Below are 26,980 nucleotides of genomic sequence, written 5' to 3'. Positions count from 1 at the left end.
TAGGTAGAGTCTGAATTTCACAATGTAATCCTGCCAATTTGATTGATATTCTGATCTTTAGAAAATAAATAAGTCAGCAAGCACAACCACTTCTATAAATGCCTATCATGTCAAATCATAAATGCGCTTTAAACACACCAAATCACAAAATAACTTCAAATATATCTATGTATGAATATAAATTCTCAACTTTTGCTTCACACACAAAAAAAAAACTATTTTTATAGTGAGAAGCTTCAGGTGAATTTTTTTTTGAAACCCCAAAAAAAATATTAAAAAGTTAAAATGTGAAAATTTAAATTTATTTACATTTATCAGATTTGTGAGATTTGCATATATTCTAAATTTGTAATTTATTTCAAATAATGTTGGCTTTATTTATTAAAAATATTAAAATTACATTTGATTTTGAAAAATTAATTACATGTAATGCGTGAGGTTAAAACAAAATTTGTTTGGAAAATCAAAATTTTAATATAAAACATAACAAAACAGCCACCAAACCCAAAAAGCTCCTATTTGAAATTTCATTGTTGCAATTTGTTGTCTTTAAGCCCACTTTTAGCTATAATTATGAATTCATTTTGCAGAATAATATTTAAATTAATTTTCAAATAATTTTTTAATTAAACTCTCAACAAATTTCTGATTTTTAAATAATATTTAAAAAACTTTAATGAGCTTTACTTACCATTCTATGCCTTTTCATTTAGTCCTGAAATTTCATACGAAAAATTAAATTAAATTAACTCACATTCAATGAGTGAAAATTACCTCACAAAAATTTATATTTTTTTGTTTTAAAATGAAAAACATTTTTTTTAGTATAAATTTTTAAAATAGCTTAAATCACTGTAACTTTTTAGAGAACATTTATATGCAAATTGAAAAAAAAATATAAAATAAAATTTCAAATTAAAAAAAAGTTTTTAAGCTAAATGTCGTGATGTGCGTTCGATGAAGGCATGAAAGAAAAAAACGCTGAAATAAAATTCACGAAAAATGCCCTAATTATGACTTCTCGTAAATTTATTCCAATGCTGTATAAATGCTGACGTTTTCTAATAAACGTGTATAAAAAAAGAATTAGTTAAATTTGCCTTAAACATAATTAAAATCCATTACTTATTAATTGGTGCCTTTCGCACTACCACTACTTCACTATGATTGTACGTGTCGATATAGAAAAGACAGGGGGTTTCTATGCCCAATATTGAAAGCGCTTCTAGCGTGTTAGTAAGTATTCAAATATTAACCGTTACAAGTTAGAATGTAATGTGAGTGTGTATGAATAAATGTGTGTGTGTTTAAATAATTCAAGTAAGAAATTCAATTAATTTAATTCATAAATTGACTGTCACTTTCAAATAGTGACATCCTTCCCACAGGAAGAAGTCATTTACGTTGCTTCTTTGCGGGAATTAATTCTCCTTCATCGTCTATGTCATAATCTTCACCTAATGACAATTCAGGTGACGCAGGTGGAGTATTGTGTCTAATCACAACACTGTTACTAGTGCCTGGTCTCGAAGGTGGTCTAACGATAACGGATCGTAGCGATTTCGGTGGAGGACTACTAGCTGTCTCTTGTGGAACGCGGATTGGTGAATGAGAACGAACTTGATTGACATTGCTTGATGAACTCGGTTGATTAACACGAACAATTGGATGTATACGCAATGTCGGGTCGGCCAAATTGGCATGCAACCAGTTTGCCTCGCGAACTTCGTCCGTTAAATCGCAACGGTTGTGATGAATAAGATGTGAGTTGCTCTGGTGAATCAGTACAGGCGTTGCATTGGGCAACTTAGCTAGTATACGATCGGTAAGAACATAAAACTGTTGATCGTTCAATTGTAATGCTACTTGTCTTGATATGAACGTGGCGAAGCCGAAATTGCGCGTGACTTTCGCACGTTCACAATAAGCTAGTCGAAAACCTGTTGTGTTGTATTGTTGTTCCAATTCACGTAGAACTGCTATAACATAAAATGTTGACGTTGTAGCCAGCTGTCTAAACCCAAACAATGACATTGGCATTGGCGAATGACGAATATCATTCTCAGCGCCTACAGCAAACGGGATCAAATAACGTGCACACCCTGAAATCAGTTCAGGATCTGTTATGTTGACTTTCCGACCTTCCAACATCATTTCTCGTAATGATATTAATTGATGATATTCCTTGGCGCTTGTGAGATAAATAAAAATCACATTGTCAGTGATTCTTGCAGTATAGTCTGCAACGCGATGTATGCCAATTATGCTGCTATAATCTATAATTAGGTTGTGCAAAAAATCAGACAGCAAAATGTTGTTCATGACTGGCTCTATCTGAATGACTCTGACTTTGTCTCTATCGACGCCATCATTATTAATTGTGACTTGTAAACGTTCAGTTGACGCTCTATTGCGTTTGCGACTTTCCTTCTTGCTCGACATCATAATTCTAAAATGCATAATATAAGAAGGAAAGTTAGAATCTGAAATTATAATAATAAAATTCGTTAAATAGAACTTTATGACTTCTATTAGTCATAAAGTATGTGGCTGTAATTTGATGTCAATTTTAGCGAGTTTCCTAATCGGTCTACGCTTAATTTTTCCGTTCGCTTTGCGAACATCAGCAACTCTGGCCTGGCCATCTTTCCCGTAGAATAATTTCACCACCTTTCCACGGGGCCATTCTTTTCGGGTTTTATTTGGCTCGATCATTAACACAAGATCATCTACTTTTAATGGATCTATTTCCTTTAGCCACTTGATCTTTCTTGTCAAAATTGGTAGGTAATATGCAGTAAATTTCCGCATAATCTCATCAGCCAACACACGACCTTTCCTATAAACAGTCCTATCGTCAACTTGTACATATTTGCCATTATGCATTCCTGGTAATAATGGCCACCCTGGTCGATGTTTTGCAAGATGATGTGGTGTTAACAAAGCATCATCCTCAGCATCAATTGAATTATGGGTCAATGGTCTCAAATTTAAACGATGACTTGCCTCTGCAACGGCAATGTTTAACTCAACACGAGTTACCTTGCTCAGGGGTCCCATTGTAATCAACTCCCGTGACTTCGAATGGCTGCAATGCTGTAATGACACGATCTTTCGGTAAAGGTGCCATAATTGGGTCATATGGTTGCGCGCTGATCAGTTTACAGTAATTGCAATGACTCTTGACTGTCCTCATTGAATGTCTGACTTGTGGAATCCAGCATCTCGTTCGTACTTCAGCTATCTGTGCTTCGATAGCAATGTGTTTATACTTCTCATGATAAAACATCAACAAAACGTGTGTAAGTACGTTTTTCCTCGGCAAAACAGGAACAAACTGCTGCGGGAAGCTAATTGAATTCAAATTAGCGCGAGAATTGATTCTCAACAGTCCTTGTTGATCACTAAAGACACTCAATTGTGAGAATTCTTTATGCTTTATCGGCTTTCCTTGCGTGATTTGTGTATATTCCTCAACATATGTTTCACGCTGCATCTTACGAAATATAAATTGTTCGGCTCTTTCCAGATCAGCACTGTTCAAATGAATAAATCCCTTATATTGTTCTTTCAATTTCATTCGCACGGCAATGTTATTGAATTGTTTGGATTTTATAAGTGGAATGAATACGTCCAAGTATAATTTAAGTGCTCTAGCCACTGCATTCTTTAATTTTCGCCATCTTGCACGAATTGCTGGTCTCAGTCTATCAATAAAATTGTCATTTGCTATTGGACAATTTACAGGTGGCAGTTCATGTGATGAAAAATTCAATTTTTGCAAATAAATATTGCTAGCGATGTATGTTTCATCAACTGTCAACTTGTCTGGTGTTTGTGGCCAACTCTCTAATGAGTTTTTCAAAAATGCCGGTCCAACAAACCATTCTGAACATGAATCAGAAAAATCAATTTTCTTGAACTTTGTCACCATATCTGCCGGATTCAAATTTGTTGGTACGTAACGCCAATTTTGTCTCTTGGTCGTTTCCAATATTTCCTCTATTGGAGATATTGCATATTTCAACAATCGTTGGTGTGGATTTATTATCCATCTCAATACGACTTCTGAGTCGCTCCAATAAAACTGCTCAAATTGAATGTCCTCCATGACACTCACAATTGTATGTCCAATACGTGCTGCTAAAACTGCTGCGAGCAATTCCAATCTCGGAATCTCTTTAATCTCCGTTTTAGTCTGAAGTCTCAATGGCGTGACTTTTGCTTTCGCCATCACGATATTACTCTCAACTCTATTGTCGAAATGAGTAACAATGTAAGCTACACATCCATACGCTTCCACTCCAGCATCACAAAATATGTGTAGTTGAACTATGTCCGCTTTTTTGAGGGACTCTAAGCTGCAGTATCTACGACGAATTTTTAATTTGGCTACGTTCTCAATTTCAGCTAGCCATGTTTTCCATTCTTGTTGCATTTCTTCAGGTATTGGGTCATCCCAATTAATTTTTAACTTCCAGCTACGTTGCAATAGAATTTTTCCTCTAATTAGGAACGGTGAAATCAGACCCAGTACATCAAAAATTCTTGCAATTGTACTAGCCTGATCCCTTTTTGTAGGATGATGATTAAATTCAGTAACCAATTTGATAAAAGTATTGCGTTCCAACTGAAACACAAATGAGTCGCTTACAGTATCCCAGTTGCATCCTAGGACTTTGGTTGTGAATCCTTCAGCTTCGTTGGCCAATATCGGCATCAACTCTTGTTTGACATGTGTCCCTGGAAGTCCTTTGAGAAACTCCAGTGAATTACTTTGGAACGAAATCAAGTTCCAATTGATGTGACTGCAAATCTCTATACAACTCTAATGCTCTAGAAATTGCTTCAGTAACAGTTGGCTCAGACGTGATGACATCATCCATGTACATCTGATTTATAATTGTATGCGCTGCTTCAGGATACTTTAATGACCAATTTGTCGCATTCCAATTTTTCACAAATTGCGACACGAAAGGGCTGCAATTTGGTCCAAAGGCCATGACATCAAGTATCAATGTTTTGACCTTTTGTTGCGTATTCTCGCGAAATAATATCCTCTGGCACTGCTGATCTCTCGTACAAACTCTCATTCGATGAAACATCTGCTGCACATCCGCAGTGAAGGCTATTTGATTCATTCGCATCCTCAATAACGGTTTGATCAAGTCTATTAGCAGGTCTGGACCTTTCAAAAGCTTATCATTAAGCGATACACCTTCATACTTGGAACTAGCGTCATAAACGATCCTAAATTTGGGTGGATCTTTATTTGCATTTACAACTAAACTCAGTGGTAAATACCAAATGTTGTTCCAGCTTCCATTCAAATCCTCTTCATTGGCGTATCTCAAATAACCTAAGTCAATTAACTCCTTGACTTTGCTGACATAGGCTTCATAATATCCAGGATTTTTTGATAATCTGGATTCTTGAGATAATAAACGACGATAAGCAACGGGAAAATTGTTTGGCAAAGATGGAATTACATTGTTGTGTCTATTCCATATTAACGGGACTTCAATAGTACCATTCGGAAGTACTTTCATCTCCTCACGTAAAATTGCAATTGCATTGCGTTCAGCTTCTGTTATACTTGAATCTTTGGCTCTAATGCCTAACGATTCAATTGAATTGAAGTAGGTGAGTAAATCATGAAGCTCCTCGTTGGAGACTTTACCATCCTCACTTGTCTCATCACAAACTCGATATTTGTTGCCATTTGCTATGGCTGTTACATGCATGTTGATGGATGATGGCAAATCCTCTAATGGATTTCCACCGTATACTGTGACTCCCAGCTTAGCTTCCAACGCTACTGGATATCCAACACCGCCTTCCAACAGTCCACTAATGCTCTCAATTGCAAATGCATGAGGGCTGCCAATCAGAACCACTGGTTGCTCGTTCATGTAGCTATCGAAGTTTACATTGCGCAAATACGGAAATTTCTGTTTCATAATTTCCATGTCCAACGACCTTTCTGGCAGATCTAAATCAGCTATTGAGTAGCAATCCTTCAATACTAATTTTTCAGAGTGCTCTAATACACCTTGAACTTCCATATCGAATTTAATCGCCATACATTCCTTTATCATTCCATCTGTCCATTGCAAACTTAGTTGATGAGGTTTGCCAGCAATTCTAGTTCGACTCTCAAGTCATCTCTCACCAAAGTTACTTCAGCAGCACTATCGCCAATACTGTATGCGATAATGTGTCCTTTAGGACCAATGAATTTGTTCTTAAACATTTTGATAGTCTTTGGCATTTTCTCATTAGACAGCTGGTTCATTTGTATAACTCCAGCTAAGTTGGTACTGGAATTTGGAATTAGACTGTAATGTCTAGGTGCCTGTGCATGAAATGCCCCAGGTGCGTTTGTGTTCGCTTGAACCACATGTGCTTGTGGTACTTGTTGACCTTGATTTGTAACTGCATTGACTGTTTGTTGATTTCCAATAATTTGTACAGGTTGTTGTGCGTTATTAGCACTATTTTCCAAATTAATCTGAGAATTATTGGGATTTCTTCTTGTATTTGGACGTCTATTGTTCCGAAAATCATTTCCATTTTGTGATTTCTTGCATGCGTAATGAATTGAAGCATGATGCTTATGACTGCATCTTGCCCCATTGCCAAATTTCAGCCCACAGCTAATTTTTAAATTGCATTCAACTGCTCTATGTCCACTTGAAATCACACAATTTCGACACAACTTCTTTTCATCAATGGCTCTCAACCGTTGATATTCATTCATCGCTTGATACTGACTGCATTGCACTGTGAAATGTGTTGCTCTGTTGCAAATTTCACATTTCTTATCGATGGCATTTACTCGACTCAAATCATATCCCATATAGGGTGCAGTTGATCTATCTCTTATGTCAAACTTAAAATCCTGCTTCGAAACGCTATTGTTTGACGAAACTGTTGATCCTGTTGACATGACTTGTGCTGGACGACTTTTATCTTCCTTTTTGAAACCTTTATCTCGTTTCTGTTCTGGCTTTTCATCCAATATAGGCAGTCTTTCACTCAAATAATCATAAATCGTTTTAAGGCACACGACCACTTGTTTGTTTGGATTGCTTCTTATGAAAAGCTCCTTGCATCGCGCCTTATCCTCATTGTTAAACTGCTCATAAATCGATTCCGCTAATTCATTCGAATTTAAATGTCCAGTTTTGGCATATGAACAGGCAGCGAAATAGCTCTGCAGCACAACTCTGATTTTGACAGCATCTTCACGGTACAAATAATTGGGAATTTTAAGGGCTCTAATGTCCTTATTTTTATGACGCACTAAAATCATTGGATCACCAAATGATTCTCTCAAAATCTGCATTATATCCTCTAATGGATATAAATTGATGAAGTCCTTCACTGCTTCATATGCTTCTCCTTTCAATGATCCACGCATGTATAATTTAATCTCCTGATCATCATACTTGCATTCCGTCTTGTATCTATAAACGTCCTGCTCGAAATCAAGCCACTTCAATGAATCACCGTTGAACTCTGCTATTTTTGGCATCGCCTTGCGAATACTTGCCAATCGCTTGTCAATTCTACTTTCCTCTTGTACCAATGTAAATCTTGACAAAACATCAACTAACGTTGTATCGTTAGCACTTTCTGTATCAATCATGCTATTGTTGACTTGCAATCCTGGTTTTTGATTCGCACTATTTGATGGTGGATTTAAATTCCTTCTTGTTGACTCATGTGGAATTTCTGATCCTTGAGAATAAAATTGGCTCATATTCATTGACACGTTTGATGAATGCACTGGAGGAACATTTGTGGACTCTATTGTCCTGGATGTTAATAATGCAGCTATTTGCTGTTGCATTTGATCCATTTGACGCTGCCTGTCAGCTTCTCTGACTCTTAATTCTGAAAGCTGACGCTCTAATGCGAAAGCTCTTTCAGTTGCTCTTCGTTCATCACCTTTAGCTTTGATGACTTCATTTTGAAGACGAGTTTTATCAAAATCAATACTTGGCTCTATTGCCGATTGATCACTACTTTTAACTCGCTTGAATGACTCCTTATCACTTGAATCATACTCCTCATCAGTGTCAAATTCTGCATTCATAGATTCAATTGTTGTGTCTCTCAGGAAATATTTTCTCCTGGATCTTAATGACTCGCTGTACTTTGATAACTTGTAAAAAGATGTGGCATGTGTATTCAACACATTTTCTCTGCATGTAGTACATAGCCAAGGCACAGCTTCTTCACTCAAATTTTCCAAATTTAATCCAATGCAATGTACGTGAAAGACTCTGTTGCACGTATAGCAAAATATCATAGGATTGTATTGGAACTTTGCTGTGGTCGGATGTAAATACTCGGCTGTCCTGACAGGAAATTTACACTTTGTTACTGCACATTTGAATTCAGGCTTCACCTTGGTGCCTGACAGGAAATAAGCTCGAACTTTAGATGCAAGTGGATCCTTCTGATCTAACTGCTTTATAAACTCTGCGTTTAATTGTCCATCCTTAAACACCTCCATTATGGATCACAATTTAATTTCTTGTATTTTGTTGTTGGAATTAAATTGTAAAATTGAAGATCGTGTGTTGGGGTTAGATGAACTGCCAAATATTCGTTAATTGCTTGCTCTAATGCAAATACAATCAACACATGCGATTGAACTGACCTCTAATGGACAGTAATAACTCAATCGACTTGATTAAATTTTAACCCTGAAAATACGAAAAATAATTTTCTATTAAATTATTTTTCTCACCAAAATTTTCCTCAAATGGAACTTTATATTGAATTTTCTTCTACAGCTTCTCTGCAATAGTTAATCACTCCTCGGAGTATCTTCTACCAGGACTCGCTCTCTCTCAAATTCAATTAATAAAAAATAATGTCGTGATGTGCGTTCGATGAAGGCATGAAAGAAAAACGCTGAAATAAAATTCACGAAAAATGCCCAAATTATGACTTCTCGTAAATTTATTCCAATGCTGTATAAATGCTGACGTTTTCTAATAAACGTGTATAAAAAAAGAATTAGTTAAAATTGCCTAAAACATAGTTAAAATACATTACTTATTAATTGGTGCCTTTCGCACTACCACTACTTCACTATAATTCACGTGACGATATAGAAAAGACAGGGGGGTATCTGCGCCCAATATTGAAAGCGCTTCTAGCGTGTTAGCAAGTATTCAAAAAATAACCGTTACAAGTAAGAATGTAATGTGAGTGTGTATGAATAAATGTGTGTGTGTTTAAATAATTCAAGTAAGAAATTCAATTAATTTAATTCATAAATTGACTGTCACTAAATTTGCATAAAATAGCCACAAAACATTGAATGAAATCACTAAAATGAAATGCATTTTTACCCTCATTGAAATGAAAATTCACTTTTTTTTTACTCCTGTGTTTGTTGTTTTTGATGTGAAAAAAGGCAATCAGTAGTTTGTGAATGAAAAGCTCATTTGAAATATATATTTATATTATTTTTTTTCTGTTTCCCATTCCTTTTGATGTTATATGTTCAATTCATGCAAAATAAAATGAAAATTAAGTTGAATGAGAAAAACCACGACAAGATGATGCAAAAATTGAAATGAAATGAATGTTGTGCAACATCAAAGGAAAGTTTGTTGAATGTGATTTTTTAATGAGTTGTTGTATTTGTAAGGTTAATTACAATTTTTAATTTCTTCTTTTTTTTGATGTCGTTCTAGTTGTATTTTCTCTCTTTGGTATATTGAGTCAAATTGGGGGTTCGTAATTATTTTGGTGGTGCGTTTCGGTGTTTTAAACAGACTGAGAAAACCGTGTCTTGTAAAATACTGCTTACCGAGGGAAGGAAGACTAAAAACTATGTTTAGCATCATATAATTTCTGAACCTTCCCTGATCTACAAGTTGATTGAAATTTATTTGAAATTGTGATATCGCAATCATTTGAATCTTTTCTTAATCGAAAACGCATACTTTAAATGATAAATTAGTCTAAAATATTGATCATACTCATGTGTAACAACAAATCGACCAACAAGAATTTCCTGTGAGAATTTGATGAATCTTCAGTTTATTTTTCAATTTATTTAATTTTTATAAAACTCTTACTTTGAAGGTCTGTAAGTAGCTGAATCATATTTGTTCTTTAAATTGCTCTGAAGTTTGAATATTATTATTTTAAAATTTCATGCATGATAAGATCGACTCTTAAAGTTAATTTGTTTGATTTTTTTTTAATTTCATATTTTGCTGTTTTGAATGTTCAAGCCTTTTTCAAAAATCAAAAAGTAAATAAAATGCTTCAAAATTCTTTCATATGTGAAATTAATCGAAGCAAATAAAACTCAACTTTTGAAGAATATGCTTTGTGCAATTTTGTGCACTAAATATCGTTTAAGGAGATTTGAAATTTATAAAGTGAAGCTCAATAGTTCAAGATAGTTGCGTGGTTACGTAAAAATGGAAAAAAAAATCCTAAGATTAATAGTTTATAATAAGATCTGAAATTACGGTTTTGATTAAAATTCTGATGTCAAAAATTCAACTCCAGACTAGCAATTCTGGCCATAGGTCATATTCGATGAAATCCGGTTATAGGCCAAAATAAAGTCGAAGTGGGCACGGTTATTCGGGCAATTCTACGTCGAATGCTTTCAGACCAATTAATGAAATATATACAACCAATCTTAAGCCTCCATGGCTTAGTCTTCTTAATTTGCCTCAATCAGGCCAAAGATGTGAATCCAATAAATCCACTTCGCAACCTAATTTACTTTCAAAAATCAGTTCGTTAAATAATGTTGCGGTCTTATCCGGTCAAGCATCAGAACTTAAATTAACCATTTCTCTATTCCTCCATACAAATCTCTCGAGTTGAATTTTTCATTATCTCAAAAAAACAATTTTTTTATCCTTTCCTTTAATTTCTTATCTCTTTGATGTTGCATCCGTTGATGTTTCCTTTTCTTTCCGGCAACATCAAGCAAACAATTTATCTGCGAAAAGATATCTCGTAGAAATAAAAATATATAAAAAAAACTACTCACATTGCAATTTTCTCATTTTCTTTCCTCTGTTGACTGATAAAATGTTGTTTATTTGCCATTTTATTAAGAGAATAGTGAAGTAAAAAAAAGGCAGATCTTTCTCGCTTTTCAAGAATTTAATTAAATTAAACTTCTCCTATCAGCACCCGACCATCTTATTCACATAGTTTTCCTTTCATTTCATTTAGTTTCTTTTTTTTATGTTTTATTCTTTTATTTTTACTGCTTTTTATTTAGGTGGAAGAAGAAAATGCAATTTTTAGAACAGAAAAGTTTCTTTTTTTCATATAAATTTCACCTTTTCTCTATTGTTTGATTTTGTTATGTCACAAAATATCGATGAAGTTTGTCTCAAAATTCCATTGAATGCAAGTTAGTTTGTCATCTCGTGATCGTTTGTTGGGAAGTTAAAGATGAGGATTTGGTCGATGCTAGAGAACGACTATTACTTATTTACTTACTTACTGGAACCATGCTCTGAATTGGAACCTAAGTTGCCACAAATTGCTTTCTATCTGACTTTATTGCTGACCGAATCATAAAGCTTGTTCAAATTCTCAGTTTTGACATCTAAATTTCATTCCTTTATGACCGTCCTACGCTATGTGGCATGTGGCTTTTGGAGCACCATGATGCCTTTTCCTTTATGGATTCCAGCCTAGGGTGTTGTCCCGTCTTGTGTCTCTTTTTGAATCTTAAAGACAAAAAATCTTAAACTTCACTCTGCAGAAGTGATGGGCAATCTTTGATCATTGACAGCATTCCTTGATGGTAAGTCTTGACCAAAACCGCACATTGCACACGGCATACGCTTCATAGCACTTCCAAACCCAACACTGCCCAGCACGGCTCTAGAGACAGCAATTTCTTCAAACATAAAATCAGATTTCAGCCACGACCATTATCAAAATCCAGCAACATTTCTCAAAATATAAATGCTACAAGAAGGAGTATCAATAGACTATAAGTTTACATTTCCCATTTAGCATTGTCATTGAGTTCATTTCTTCCATCTTATTCTCTTTCTTCGTTATAAAATCAAACAGGAACTTCACATCCTCTCTTGTCCCACAATAGAAAGGAGTGAGAATGAAAAGGAAAAGAATGCGAGAACAATTCGACAAAATCGTGCAGCAAGAAGAAGCAGCACAAAAAGTTGATATAGTATAACTTTCACACCAGTCAAGCTCTTGTCTTTACGTATTGTATCTATTTTATTGTTTGATATTGTTTGGGATTTACAGTTTTTTTTTGTGTTATCTATTCCTACTCACACAATTGAATCATCGAACCTTATTCTCATGTTGCAATATTTATTTGATAAATTTTAAAACTTAATGAAAATTTTCCTCATATTTTATTGAATTGCATAAAAAAAACTTTTTCATTCGACTGATTCGAGCTGTTCATTATCATTTTGGAATCGATGAAGTTTATTTTTGAAATGTTTCCTAATTGTTTTAGTGCTATTGAATTTAGTTGAAGTGGCTTAATGAAGTGCTGGATTGTGGTTATAGGAATTATTTTTGCTTGTTTGTTGGGATTTTGAATTTGTGCAAAACAAGTTTTCTTGGTTTTTAGATGCAGAAATTTACTAATTGAACTGAATATTGGAAATATTTTTGATTAAAATGACTTAATAAAGTTATAATTTAATTTATAGCGTTTTGGTTTTGTTCAACAATATGTTGAAAACATGTTCGGATGAGAATCGAATTCGATGTAATACTAAAAATGGCAATTCAAACTTTAGAAACCATAAATAAGCTGATGATACCTAACGGAGTCAATTCCGAATAGCGCAATTTGGCCAATCGATCGAAATACGGCTTCAAGTTGTCTTGACGCAGTCTTAGCATTGGATTCGATTTAAATCTGGCTTCAGATCCGAGTGACACTGACTTAACGCCGAATTCGATTTATATCCGGCACCATGGCAGCCTTGTGTCAGTCTGGTGTAAGATTCTGGATTCACTACCATCCTAGAGTCATGGGAACCTTAAATTACCTCATAGCCTCAAAGAATGAGACTAAAATTCTACTCAATATTACTCACAATATCCATTTCCTTTAAATTATCGACTCCATAAAGTCATTGAAATCTAACATTTTACACTTCATGAATCCAACATCTGATAAAATTTTACTTAAAAGACGAAAACAATCTGTTTTAAAGCATATTTAAGACGACATAGATTGTCCATTCTTATATTTATTGATAAATGAGTTGAGTTGCACAATTCACAGAGGAGATTACATTGACCATGGGCGTTATTCATTTTACAAAATGAGGAAAATCTGAGAGATAAGAAAACAAATGAAAGGAAGGAAGGAAACTTTAACGAGGTATGGTGACTTATGGAGATTAAGGTTGTGTTTTTCAAGCTATAAAGCAGAGCTTGAAGTTGACTTGGGTTTCGTATGGTTTTGAATGCTTAGAAGTGGAACTAGCTGCGATCAGTTGATAGTTTATAGCATTTTAGTGGGCCACAGTATATAGTCTACGAATTCATCGTATCCCTAGCTCATTTTTATACATATCCTCGTCTCAATTGGGTTTGCTATGCATCAGGGGCGTAGCCAAGGAGGGTGGAGTTCTTGAGTCAATCTCTTCCTGGCATCCTAGCCTTCAAAAATGCTGCATCGCTACATAAAATCATCCAATTAATAACCAAATTCACTTCCACTTATGCCTAAACTCATCCAAAATTAATCATCCCTAGACAAAAGGAATGTAAGACAAAGATAAACAAACTGACCCGATTTTTTTCATTCGTTCATAAGATTCTCTGATATTGGAATCAATTCAAGTAGACAATAATTGATGAGACGGTCGGAATGATAAAACTCGCATTGAAGGTTTGCACAAATGCAATAATGGATTACTTTATACTTTTTTTTACTGCATCGATATGGAATTTGTCTTCTTCATTTCTAAAGACAAACTTTTGCTTCCGTTTCATTGGAGCAATGTATTAAAATTGATATCAGATGTGACAACTTTAGCAGAAAATAAAAGGGAGGAAGTGCAAGTATTAAGAGAGTAAATTTAGCATCAGGTAAGTCATCTCACATATCCAATACAATGTACATGTGCTTTACGACAACAGAAGTAAGAAAAAAAAAACAATTTAATTTTCTTAGAGTTTATATTTATCCTTTTTGTTGTTGCTGCTGCTGTTCCTTTTACAATACACAATTCACATTATCGAATGCCAGTGCGCTTTTCGCTTCTGTTTCAATCAATTATTTTTCTTCTTTTTCTTTGTATAGAGAAGGATACTTTTCATGGATCACTTAAACTTTTCAATAAACTTCCATTAGATTGATTAAACTCAATTGGATTTTTTTTTTGTGCTTTTGCTTTGTTTTGAATGCTTAAAGAGACCCAGTCTGTTTATTTCTTATGGTTGTTGCTGTTTTTCTTTTGTTTCGATCAATTTTTTTAGATTTTGGATTAAAATAAAGCCTTGAATTTATTCATTTTTGTTTGGAGAGTGTTTGTGGGGGTTGAGTGAGTTCAAATGGATGTATTTTGGGTCAATTTTAGTAAAATTTAAGAAAATAGAAACGAAAGATTTGTATATGGGAAATTTTTCGAGAGATTTAGTAAAAATTTGTCAAACTTAAGCAAAATTGAGCAACGTTGGTCGTAAAATTGAATAAAATTGAGCTAATTTGAGCAAAACTAAGCTAATCAAAGCCAAAAGCAAAACTTAACAAAATCTAAAAAACTGAGCAAAACTGAGCAATAATGATCGTAAAATTGAGCAAAACTGAGCTTTATTAAGCCAATTTAGACAAAACTGTAATAAACTGAGCAAAAATGAGCAACTCTGATTGTAAAATTGAATTAATCTGGGCAAAACTAAGCAACTGATCGTAGCACTGAATTTATCTGAGCAACATTGAATGGAATCGAACAATATTATGCAAAGCGAAGCAAAAAGGAGCCAAATTTTTCGAAAATTGAGCATCAATGAGCAATTTTTAACAAATTGTAGTAAATTAAAGTTAAAAATCCACAAAATGCGCTCCATAGCTTTAGATCAAACTCCAGGCATATTTTTCTACCCAACTACCATTATAAAATGTGGGTTGAGCAGTTCAATTTATTAATTCCTCCTCATCATCGTCAACTTTTTCATATTTAATATTTTTTTTGTATTTCGTCGAAAAATATTTTTGAATCCACATTTTTTCTCGATAATTTTCCCAACGCTACCTTCCGCAGGGTGTTTATCGATGAAAAAATATGAAAAGAAAAAAAATATTTAAATAAATGATGATCTTGATGGGAAAACTGCTCAATTGTTTACAGAATTGTCGAAACAATTTCACGACAAAATGAAAACCTTTTTTTTTTTCATTCAACATTGATGTGAAAAATTTATTCCATAAAGATCGGGTTAAATGAGGGAAAAGGCAAAAATTACCAATATTATGATTGCGTAGTCGAAAAATTTATTATTATTTTTTGTGACTTTTTAAAGTAAATTTTTGCTAAAGTCAACATTTGCTGCTTTTGGATGGATAAAATTTTCAATTTATTAACTTGAAAAATGTAAAATTAAAATCTGTTTTGGCATTTTTTGGGGTAGTTCATCAGCAATATGTAATTAAGTTGCGAAGCAATAGCCTATAGATAGTTGTGATGGGAATCTAAGTTTAATACGAAAAGGCACAGACATATATATTCATACTGGGCGTTAATTTTATTCTAACCGGCTTTTTCCAGCTATTAATAAGGACCTGCTCTTCCGCATTACTTATTTCGCTGGCTGTACAGATCAATTGACCTCCATGACCTTTCATAGAAGACAAACTAGGTTTTTCGCTGGCTACAGCTTGCCAATACCAGATTCCAAGTTCAATATTGTCTCGATCGACAGCTTATTTCCACCTTAGTGCTTGTATTCTGTACGAGCATTTTCCAGTCCTCTGTTGGTCCAATTTCCAAAACTCTGTAGTAGTTGAATCACTAATCTAGCATTTTCTAGTCCATACTCACACCATATCTCATGGAAGCTATAAATCCTTGACATCAGCAACGAACAAACCCTTTAAATAAATATTTTCATTCCCGATTTTTAGATCAACATTATAGAAGTTTATTGACGTCAGTTAATGAGTTATTAAAGCCACATAAATTATAAATAATTAATTTTTAAATAATTTTAAATAATTTATGTACGCCGCAATACCGGAAAGCACAGTTTGTTTAATATAGCTCTGCTAAGTTGCCGCATTAACGGTAAGATGGGAGGTTTCTCTGATGACACGCGATGGCCCATTTTGCTTCAAACTTCAGCTTCGTTGGTTTCTTTGCTTCTAATTTCTGCATCTTAAGTTCATTTTGCTTCAAAATTCTGCTTCTTTGGCTCAGTTTGTTCATTTTTATATGTGTCGCTCGGGAATAAAATTATTGTAAAAACTTTCAATCAATTGTGATTTTTACGCATGGGCTTAAATATTTGAAATTCCATCTGAAATTCAAAAAAATTATCAAAAACTTTTAGCTTCAAGAAACAAAATATTTTCAAATAATTGCCAAAATGTTACGTCAATTCCAGCACAGCAAATTTTTTTTATATGCTCATGTAATCAAAATTCGAAAGAAATAAATTCTTTGTAAATTTGAGCTTTGATGCCATAAAAATACCTTCCTCGAATTTCATTTTCATTCTTGTTATCACTTTGTATTTCAAGCTCCCACAAAAGGCCTTGCAATCGCTAGAGGATGTTAAATTTCCTACTCAGAATTCGAATTAAATTTCCGTGAAAAATTTTGTTTTTGAAGATTTGGCTGGGATTTATAGAGAAGTGAAAAAGTTCATTTGTTTTGTCATGTTTGAGTTGGTAATGTTTGTGTGTTAAAGGCTGATTGACGTGGAAGTAACACTTAGTGTTTAGTAGAAGGATATGCGAAGTTCTGTTGAAAATCTCAGTAAAATTTGAATAATAATTGAGAGGTGAAAGATAAAGAAGCAGAAGTTGGAAACAAAATGAGCCAAAGAAGCAGAAGTTTGAAGCAAATTGACCAAAGAAGCAGAAGTTTGAAGCAAATTGAACCAAAGAAGCAGAAAATTGAAGCAAATGAGCTAAAATTCCCAACAAATGAATTGAACGAAGCTAAAAATGAAGGATTTGAGGAAAATTAAGAATCCCATTCAACTAACAGCTTGCTTTATTGGCTGCATCCCAATCTTCATCACGATCAGCCTCACAATTTTTCAATTAAATTCCTTTTGTTTGAGGCCATAAAAATTTTCTATCAATTTTTTTTTTTATGACAAAAGAGAACAAAAAAAGAGTAAAAAGCTCAACATTCAGATGATGTTTATGATTTATTAAGATTGAGGATGAAAGATAAATAACTCTCGTTTCGCAATCAACCTCAAAACCCCATTTTTTCCATGGAATTTGGATCGATATTTTTAGCCACATTTTTTTGGTTAGACAACTTTTTTTTGTTGACACTTTGCGAAATTTATTGTTGATGTTTTGGTCATAAAAAATTCACGAATATATGTCAACATATACTATATAAATGTTTGTCAATGGGAAGCCATAAAACCATGCCAAATTCCTGCGTTACATTCAACAGATCAGCATATGAATTATTCCTTAACTTGATTTGTGCTGAATTTATACGTGTAATATATTTCTCGGAACTCGGCGAAGCTCACGCTTGATTTATCTTTTCGTCAAATGCCTTTTATTCATCACTTTTTATAAGGAAGTGATGAAAATAGCGCGTCGTGTCATAAAAAAAAATTTAGGATGTGAAAGAGAGCAGATGAAAAGAGCATACAAGCAAATGCCAAGACAGTCATAAATTTTTGGATATGATTTCTTTTTTTTTTCATTCATATATCACTCATAAAAATATAACGGGATAAAGGAATGAAATTGTGGATTGAAAGGGAGCTAGTATGTCAAAAAATTGGGGTTTTTAATTGATTGATGGATGTGATTGATAGTATTTTTTTTTTTTGGGTATTAGAGTTAGAAAACTCAGTTCAATAGAATTAGCTTTTGTTTTTTTGAATTCAGTTCAATTTTCTGCAAAAAAAAACGGGTTTGGTTCTCTGCAAAACAGATCTGGTTCTCTGCAAAACAGATCTGGTTCTCTGCAATCAGATCTGGTTCTCTGCAAACAGATCTGGTTCTCTGCAAAATCAACTTAGTTCTCTGCAAATCGAGTTAGGTTCTCTGCAAAATAGGCTTGATTCTATGCAAATCTGTCTTAGTTCTCTGCAAAACAGGCTTGATTCTCTGCAAAACAGGCTTGATTCTCTGCAATTTCAACTATGTTCTCTCTAAAGTAGTTTGTAAACTTCTTTAAATTTTCTGCAACTTTAAACAGCTCCAAGATAGACAAAGTATCAAATGAGTATGAATACTCAACAACCATGACAATAGAGTTGTCAATTATTTGGGTTTTTACTATTTGTACAAATACCAAATACCCAAATATCGAGACCCCCAAATATTGTACAAATACCAAATATTTTCGAAAGTATGGATATGACCCTAAAAACATCTGAATTTTCAAAAAATTGCCTGTTCTTAGTGTATAATTAGTAATAGCAATGTAAAAATTAATTGACTAAGTTCTCTAAAATCTTATTTTTCTATGATTAAAATTTTGACTAAAAACATTCTATGCAGAGAAGGTTCTCTGCAAATGTAGCAGGCTTGATTCTCTGCAATTTTAATGACTAAATTCTCCTTAAAAAAAATGCGATTTGTGCAGTTTGTAAATTTCTTTAAATTTTCTGCAACTTCAATCAGCTCCAAGATAGACAAAATATTAAATGAGTATGAATACTCAACAACCATGACAATCAGTCGTGCATAAAATTCTATATTCACATCATTCTCATCTCATACCAAAAAAACCATAAAACAACAATCAAAATTTATGCTGCACTTTCATATGAAAATTTGTTTAAAATTTCAACCACTTTTTCGCTATTCTTCATCTTTACTACCGCAAACATTGCATTATCTTCCAATTTTCATTCTCACACCCATTCCTTCATCATATGACACATCATATATACATCATATCCATTTTTGTCATTCATAATCTTATGAAATACTGTGTCAAAAACAAGAAGAAACACAAAATGAGTCGAGTTGTGCTGTTTCTACGCTCACTTGAAATCATGATGAAGTTGAGAAGATAAAACGATACACAAAAAATATTATTATATACTTTTATGTGTGTGTACGAGATGAGTTGTATACGGTATTGTACAGATGAAAATATTTTGATTTAGGAGTATGATATAAATCCCACTTTGCCTGGCAGGCATTGCAGAACAAAAAAAGAAACACATCATTGTTGTTGTTTTTTCATACTAACGTCAAAATAACAACACAATTCTTCACTTTTAGTGAGCGAATGAAAGCAGCTTTGACAGATGATAAGAGGAAATTAAGAAGTATGTGTTGTGGGTTCTATTGCTGGATTCCAATTCATTTTATTGAATGGCAAATTATGACAGGTCGTTGGAAATACTCAGGTTTAGGTTTAATTCTCTGCATTACGGATTGAGTTCTCTGCATTACGGGTTGAGTTCTCTGCAATTCTCTCTGCATCATTACGGGTTGAATCCTCTGTAAAATTGGTTCAGTTCTCTGTACAACTGGTTCAATTCTCTGTAAAACTGGTTCAGTTCTCTAAAATAATACTGATTCAGTTCTCTGTAAAACAGTTCTCTGTATTCAATTCTCTGTAAAAATCGGATTCAATTCTCTTTTATGCCGGTTCAGTTCTCTGTAATAGTTCCTTCTGGTTCAATGCAGCTCCATCATTAGCCTTGTCATGAAACTAAAACTACACAGATTATTTTAATGAACAACAATAATTTCTGTGCTAACTCAAAAGCTCAAATGGTTTGTAAAACAAAAAAAAAATCTCTAATTTATTATTAAGCGATAATTAAAGGCAATCCCTATCCAACATTTAAAGATGCTTGACACACACCCATAATACCATATAGAAATTGCATGTCTGTAAACTAAGAGAATTGTGGTTTAACTCGTTATAAATCACGAGAGCATGAAGACAGAAAAAAAAAGTATCATGATAAAATGACTGTACATATACACATATACTGTAAGTAGCATTTTCATAGTCGAGCAAGTAAGTTTGATGAATATCTCACAAGCTGGAAACTATGGATAGAATAAGTGTGTGACAGTATGACACGATATTTATGTCTTTCTTAAATGCTTTTCTAACTGAATGCTTGCAAATATTTTTTTTTTCTATGACTGCAATCATAAGTTGTATCATTTAATGTTAGTTCCAGTTAAGTCCGTAATGGAACTGCTTGTGATTGAAAAAGATTCCTAAGGAGATTTCATGGGAATCTGGAGTTGTGATATTTCCATTGGAATCTGTCATGATTGACTAACTACAATCCGTTGTGATTCGGTCTTCGGTTAGTTTTGATATAAAGCTTATGGCGGAGGGATTTTTCTGTGAATATGCTTGAAGCTTATTTAGGATGGAGTGGGACTTAAGGGGTCGCTTTGACTAGATGTTCATATTTTGTAGTTATAGGTCTCTGAAGAGTTGATAAGGAGTTTGAGTTGGATTTGGAGTAATTACATTAAAGTCTGTAGGTTCAAATCCTGTCGTTTCCAAATTTGTGCCATTTCGGTAGTTTACATTGATTATATACGAGATCAAGTTGAAAATGGAGGTTCCGAGCCTGATTCCTGTAGATAGACATCAACTAGTCATTAACTGACCATAAACCCTTGCTTTGTCCACCCAAAATAAGTGTATTCCAGTCATTGCAACTAGTATAGCAGCAGTAACTTCAAAATCGAGTTCTAGATAACGTCAGACTAAGGAACTGCTCAAGAACTTGATGTCCATAACCATCCTAAACCAAATTCTTCAGAACAACTTCATATTGCGCTTCAATATCCCATCATACCCGCCATTCCATCCTCATTCTCGATTAACATTTTTTCAATTATTCTTTCCGGATATCGAACTTTTTTTTTGCCTTGCTTCCATTTCTCACAGTCTTCTCATTTTTTGCACTTCATTTTTTTCCCCTTCTATTCTATATGATGTGGCCAGATGAAGCTTAATTTATAGATGGAAGAGCAATTGAATCGTTTCAGATTCCTTTTTTTTTATATGGAATAAAAATGTGAATATTCGAGAAAATAGTTTATGCATGATTGGAATGTTTAAAATATTTATCCTGTTTCAATGCAATTTGCGGTTCTTTTTCGATTCTCTTTTTTCTATGCTTCTATTTTGTGCTCCTATGTGTGTAAAAGTTTCATTTCCTTTTTAATGTTTTGCAGTATTTGTTATTGTGTGTGATTGGGAACTTGGGAGTTTTGGGTGGAATTTGGTGAGTTTTGACTGGAAATTGTTGGGTATTGACTGGAAATTGGTGAGTTTTGATTGGAATTTGGTAAGATTTGGCTGGAAATTGGTGAGATTTGACTGGAATTTGGTGAGTTTTGACTGGAATTTGATGAGCTTTGACTGGAATTTAGTGAGCTTTGTCTGATATTTGGTGAGTTTTGACTGGAATTTGGTGAGTTTTGACTGGAATTTGGAGAGTTTTGACTGGAATTTGGTGAGTTTTGACTGGAATTTGGTGAGTTTTGACGGGAATTTGGAGATTTTTAATTGGAATTTGGTGAGTTTTGACTGGAATTTGGTGAGCTTTGATTGGAAAAAGATTAGCTTTTACTTGATTTAGTGAGTTTAACTATTACTTCCTCTTAGAATGTTTTGATTCCCTTAAAGCTTCCTACATGCTGCACCGTACCATTACCAACATTTAAATTCAAACTGAAAATTGCTCGTTTTCCGTAAATTTCTTCCACTTCTTTTTCGCCATTTACCAATGCATTGGCAATTTGTAGTTTCCATTCTCATTTTGTAAGCGTCTAATGAGGTGAAAAGTGGTCGAATAAAATGAATTGTAGAATGAGCTCGTACATGACACAGAAATAAAAAGAATTGCTAGAAATAAAATTTTGTTACGAGGTAGAAAATCTGTGCAAATAATTTCCTGAGGACATAATTGCAAAATTTATACAATTTTTTTTCTCTTCCTCATTCCTTCATCTGTGCCTCGTTTGCTATATTTTATTTTAAAAAATATCTCATTGTCAATGATAGTGGCGTATTGCTAATAATACATAGTTTGCAATAAAATTAAACACAATTGCTAATGGATGAATTTATATCATCAGCTAATGTGTTTTATTTATTGTGCTGATCAATTGGCATGGTAGCAAATTTAAGGGTTGATCTATGGGAAGAAGTTTTAATTGGAATTGTTTTAATTTGGGGAATTTGTTGGATTTACTGATATTGAGTTTATTGGGAATTTTTGAGGTGTTTTGAGGCAGAGTTGGCAGGACTTCTGAAGTTCGGACTATAAAAAGCGCGTTCAATACACAACTTGGTGGTAAGCCTCGACTAAAATCTAGCAAATCATACGATTTATGGTTTTAACAAACAAAACAAAGTTAAAATCAAACCGTAGGCAGGCGAGACTTTAGTCTGGGACCAAAATCGATGAGATTCGGTGCCAGATTTCTCGTCATTCCTCCGTCGTGTGCTTTTTGGGTATTTAGAAGACCAAATTCTATTCCAGAGTTGCTAAGAAGACCCGATTCTGCAAAAAATTGCTAGTTGAGCTTGAATTCGACTCAAATAGACCAGACTCGATAAAGCATTCTAGAAGACTTCAAGCTCTGACTGCTAGTTCCACTAAATTATCACTTAAACCCACTGAATTCATCTTCACTTGATCAGATTATGAATCCGATTTTATGGACAAATGTCCTCAAAATTTCCTAGAAAAATGTCTTATGCAGCACTTAAATGTCCCCATTAATCCAAAATAAATCATTCCATTGTCAGTATATTTCAAAGATTAAAATTTCATATGTGACATGTGTGACTTATTGTTATTTATGGTGGTACAAAGGAGAAATATTTCATGAAAAAGCTTTATAAAGTCAAATATTACAGCAATACTTGTAATCTTGCTTGTTTATCTTTGCATACAATAAACGAAGCACAAAGAAAAAATAAACAGAAAATTTTCTTTTTTATCGTAAAAAAAATCCTCATATTGAAATTAGATAATCTTATAGAATTTTGTGTGTCTCTCTCTCAAGTGACTTTAACTTCATTCTTTTCATGTTTAACATAAAGAAAAATTTCTCTTTCATTCTCTTTATCCTATTATTCGTTACTTAACCCCATCCTTATTGTCAATTTTCAACAATTTCGCGTATCTACATGGCAATATATGGCAATTTAAATTGATGTAGGCCGTTGTCGATGAGCGAAGAAGAAAGAGTTTAAAGACTGTTTAACATTTTTATGTGTAAGCATTCACAAACAATAATGGAAGAAATCAAGGAAGTAAGTTTGTATGTCAGGTATTGGAATATTGAGTATTAAGCGATTATTTGAATGTTTATCGATTTTTAAAAGAACTGATTTGAATTATTTTGAGTAAAATATTGAAGCATTGATTCATTTTTAAGTGAAATATTGAGGCATTGACTAATTTTGAGTTAAATATTGAAGCATTGACTCATTTTGAGTTAAATATTGAAGCATTGACTCATTTTTGAGTCAAATATTGAAGCAATGACTCAATTTGAGTCAAATATTGAAGCATTGATTCATTTTTGAGTCAAATATTGAAGCATTGACTCATTTTGAGTCAAATATTGAAGCATTGATTCATTTTTGAGTCAAATATTGAAGCAATGACTCAATTTGAGTCAAATATTGAAGCATTGATTCATTGCCAGTCAGACAGAATGCCTTAAACTCATCCACATCCATAATTTAAATCGAGTTTTTGAAAAAACCAGAAATAAGAAAACTTTAAAGAAAGCGGAAAAAATAAAGTGAAATTTATTCAATGATGAAACACACGCATGAGTTTACCTCGTAAAATACCTATTCGTGTTAAACTTAAACATGGGAAAGAAAAAAAAAGATTGTTTTTCTTATTCTTTTGGGGGGAAGGAATGGAAAGTCGCAAAAATGTACAGTAAACGTTTAGATTGAACAACAAGCAAAAAAATAAGAAAAATTTCTACATACTTTTGGTGTTTTTGAATATATTGTGCGAAGGGGGCTGTTTAGAACAATTTATGTTTTCTTGTTATCGAGATGCTTTCTCCTCTTTTTCCTTTCTAATAATGACAGCACTTTTTGGGCGCAGAGAGTTTGTATTGTACTCAATATTCAAATCATGAACATCATACGTTATACTTATTGTGTGTTATACTTAAAGGTTTTATGTATTTTCGTATAATGTTGTGTGGGAAAAATGTTGTATATGGAGGGAAAAAAAAGGTAGGTTTATGACAAGTGTATATATGAAGAGAAAATCTTGTTGGAAGTTATATTGAAGTTGTTTATGTACGAATAATAGGAAAATAAAGCCGAAATAGGAAAATATTTTTGTTTATTTTTTCTTGCTTCCTACTTTCTTAGAGAAAAGGGAATTTTAGGAAGAAAAAGTTATTTTGGAACTTCATTGACCTGTGAAAAAGGATATACATGTATATTGGAAATAACTCAAAGGAATTCAAATTAAGTTATTTATTGGCATAAATATGAATATTTAGAAAAACATTTTAGATTCATGATAAAGTCGTCACTTTATATTCATGAAGAGTTTTATTGAGTTTCATCTTGAGCTTAAATCGATTAAAACTTTGGTTTCAAGTCACACTAAGTCGGTGCTTCATCTTTAAGTCAAACTAAGTCATTGCTTTAGTTTGAAGTCTAAGTTGTACTAATTTCAAGTTCCTTCATCGCTTCACTTTTGCAAATTATGTCTAGTTTCAACAGATAAGTTGTCGCTTTAGTTCAAAGTCAGGATAAGTCGTTGATCTATTTTCAAGTCAGATTAAGTCTCATTGCTTTAATTTCTCCAAGTTAAGTCTGACTAAGTCAAGTTTTCAGTTTAGTTTCAAATTAAAGTTCAAAGTCCAAGTCATTTTAAATCAGAACTTTTCAATGCTAGCTGCATACTAATGAAATTATGCATTCATCTCTAAAGCACCTTTCAATCAACAATGCATCCTAGAGACGATTCAACTCAACTCAATCCTATATAATAAACTCTTTTATGCGACGATATCAAGTACACACTCATATTAGCTCATTCAATTTGAAATGATGGTAAGAAGGGAAAATTCCTTTTTGATAATATATGTAAGTCGCTATTGATAGTATTATTTATTTCCCCACATCTTCGTATTTCTGTCTCTTCCCCTTCTTCTGCATTGCAAACGCTTAGCATTTCACATACAGAATGATTTTTCAATGTGCTTTCTTACATTGCCGATATCATGTGCCTTTAAATGCTTTTACATAATTTTACCTTTGCATGTCTATTGAAAAGAAATTTTTAAAAAAAATATACACAAAGGGAATGAAGGTTGGTGGGATATGAGAAGGAAGGGATGGAATGAAAAGAGATTGTGAAAAAAATTCACATTTAAATATTTTTAAAAATATTCTTCTTAGCATTTAGCAGGTGCCTTCATCTTTCGTTGCTTTATTGTGAGAAGTTGTTAGCATGATTTTTAGTGAATTTTGGGGATATTTTGGATAGTTTTGGGGATTTTAAAGAACTATTGGTGAATTGAAGTCGATTGAAAATCAATTGGATGGTTTTTTATGGTTTCGGAGTAGGATCCAGTCTTGGGTATCGTGTCATATGTAGGTGAATCTGCTGGTACGAGAGTAAAGCTTCTGTGACCGAATGGTTAAGTATCAGGCCTGATATATGTAACATTCTCTTTAACGAAGCGTGTGTTCGATTCCCATAGGCAGTAGTACTTTGTTTAATATTGATAATTGGCAAATGGTAGCCGGTTTAGACAAGAATTGTTGGAAATTACTCAAAAAGATTGAGAAATGTTGTAGATCCTGTCTTGCCTCTCTAGAGTCTGCAGCTGCCTCACTATCACTTGTCAATTTCTAATACCAAATGTAATTCTGTATCTGGATCTTCAAGAGGACTTTCTCTAACACCATATCCAGCCAAACAGATCCTCAAGTACTCAATAAAATGCGCCACAATCCCAAATCCCCATCAACATCCCCTAACTTCCCAATTTCAAAAAAGAAAAGCAGCACAAAAAATATTCTTTCCCTTCCGTTTCATTTTCAGCGGTGCTGTAGAGTGAAAGAATATTTTTTGTTGCCACTCAGTAATAAAAATAAAAATAATGATCAACATTTTTTTATGAACTTAATTTGAATAAGATTGAGCAACATATGCCTGGAAAAAGGAAGAAAAGGCTTAAGACAGCTTAAAGTTTCAATCAGTATAAAAATTATGGAAATTGCTGAGACTAACGGGATAATGGGAATTGAAAATCCTCGCTGTTTCTCATCGTTTTTCAATTTTTGATTCCAAATTTGCCTTATTGATGTCTAATCGACATATAAGTAGGAATGAGATTTGAAAATACCTCAACTGTGTCTCGTATGTGTGTGTTTGTGTCGATATCATCATTTAGACGTTCAATTTGTGGAAGGAATTTTCCTTTTGAATAACTCAATTTATTTTGCGTATTCGTCCGCAAATTGAAAAACAAACTTTTTTTCAGGTTTCTTCATGAATAAAAATGATGATGAATGTGAATGAATTTGAGTATGTAGCAGATGTCTTGTTTTAAAATTTATTGGAAAGTTTTGAGGTTCACTTTGTCTTTGGTTTGATTGATTGAAGATGGAAAGTTTGGAATTTAAAGGATTGTGTAGTTTTTGCGTGATGACCAGAATTGATCATCGATGTTATTGAACTCCGGGTCGTCAAATAAAGTATGGACTCCATTAAGCAGGCTCTATTGGAAATTGGAATATTCATAAACTAATTGTAGCTA

General features: G+C 33.4%; 1 protein-coding gene across 1 annotated transcript; it reads right to left on the bottom strand.

Moving 5' to 3' along the window:
- Positions 1-4,772: 4,772 nt before the first annotated feature.
- On the bottom strand, positions 4,773-6,065 carry LOC139089080 (uncharacterized). Its single transcript, XM_070638508.1, has one exon. The coding sequence runs from the start codon at positions 6,063-6,065 to the stop codon at positions 4,773-4,775; it is 1,293 nt and encodes a 430-aa protein (XP_070494609.1).
- Positions 6,066-26,980: the final 20,915 nt, after the last annotated feature.

This window comes from Chironomus tepperi, unplaced genomic scaffold (assembly GCF_022539635.2).
Source record: "Chironomus tepperi strain 1889 unplaced genomic scaffold, CSIRO-AGI_Ctep_v1 contig_174, whole genome shotgun sequence".
Taxonomy (NCBI): domain Eukaryota; kingdom Metazoa; phylum Arthropoda; class Insecta; order Diptera; family Chironomidae; genus Chironomus; species Chironomus tepperi.
The sequence above is the reverse complement of the archived record's forward strand: the minus strand, read 5'-3'. Positions and strand labels throughout refer to the sequence as shown.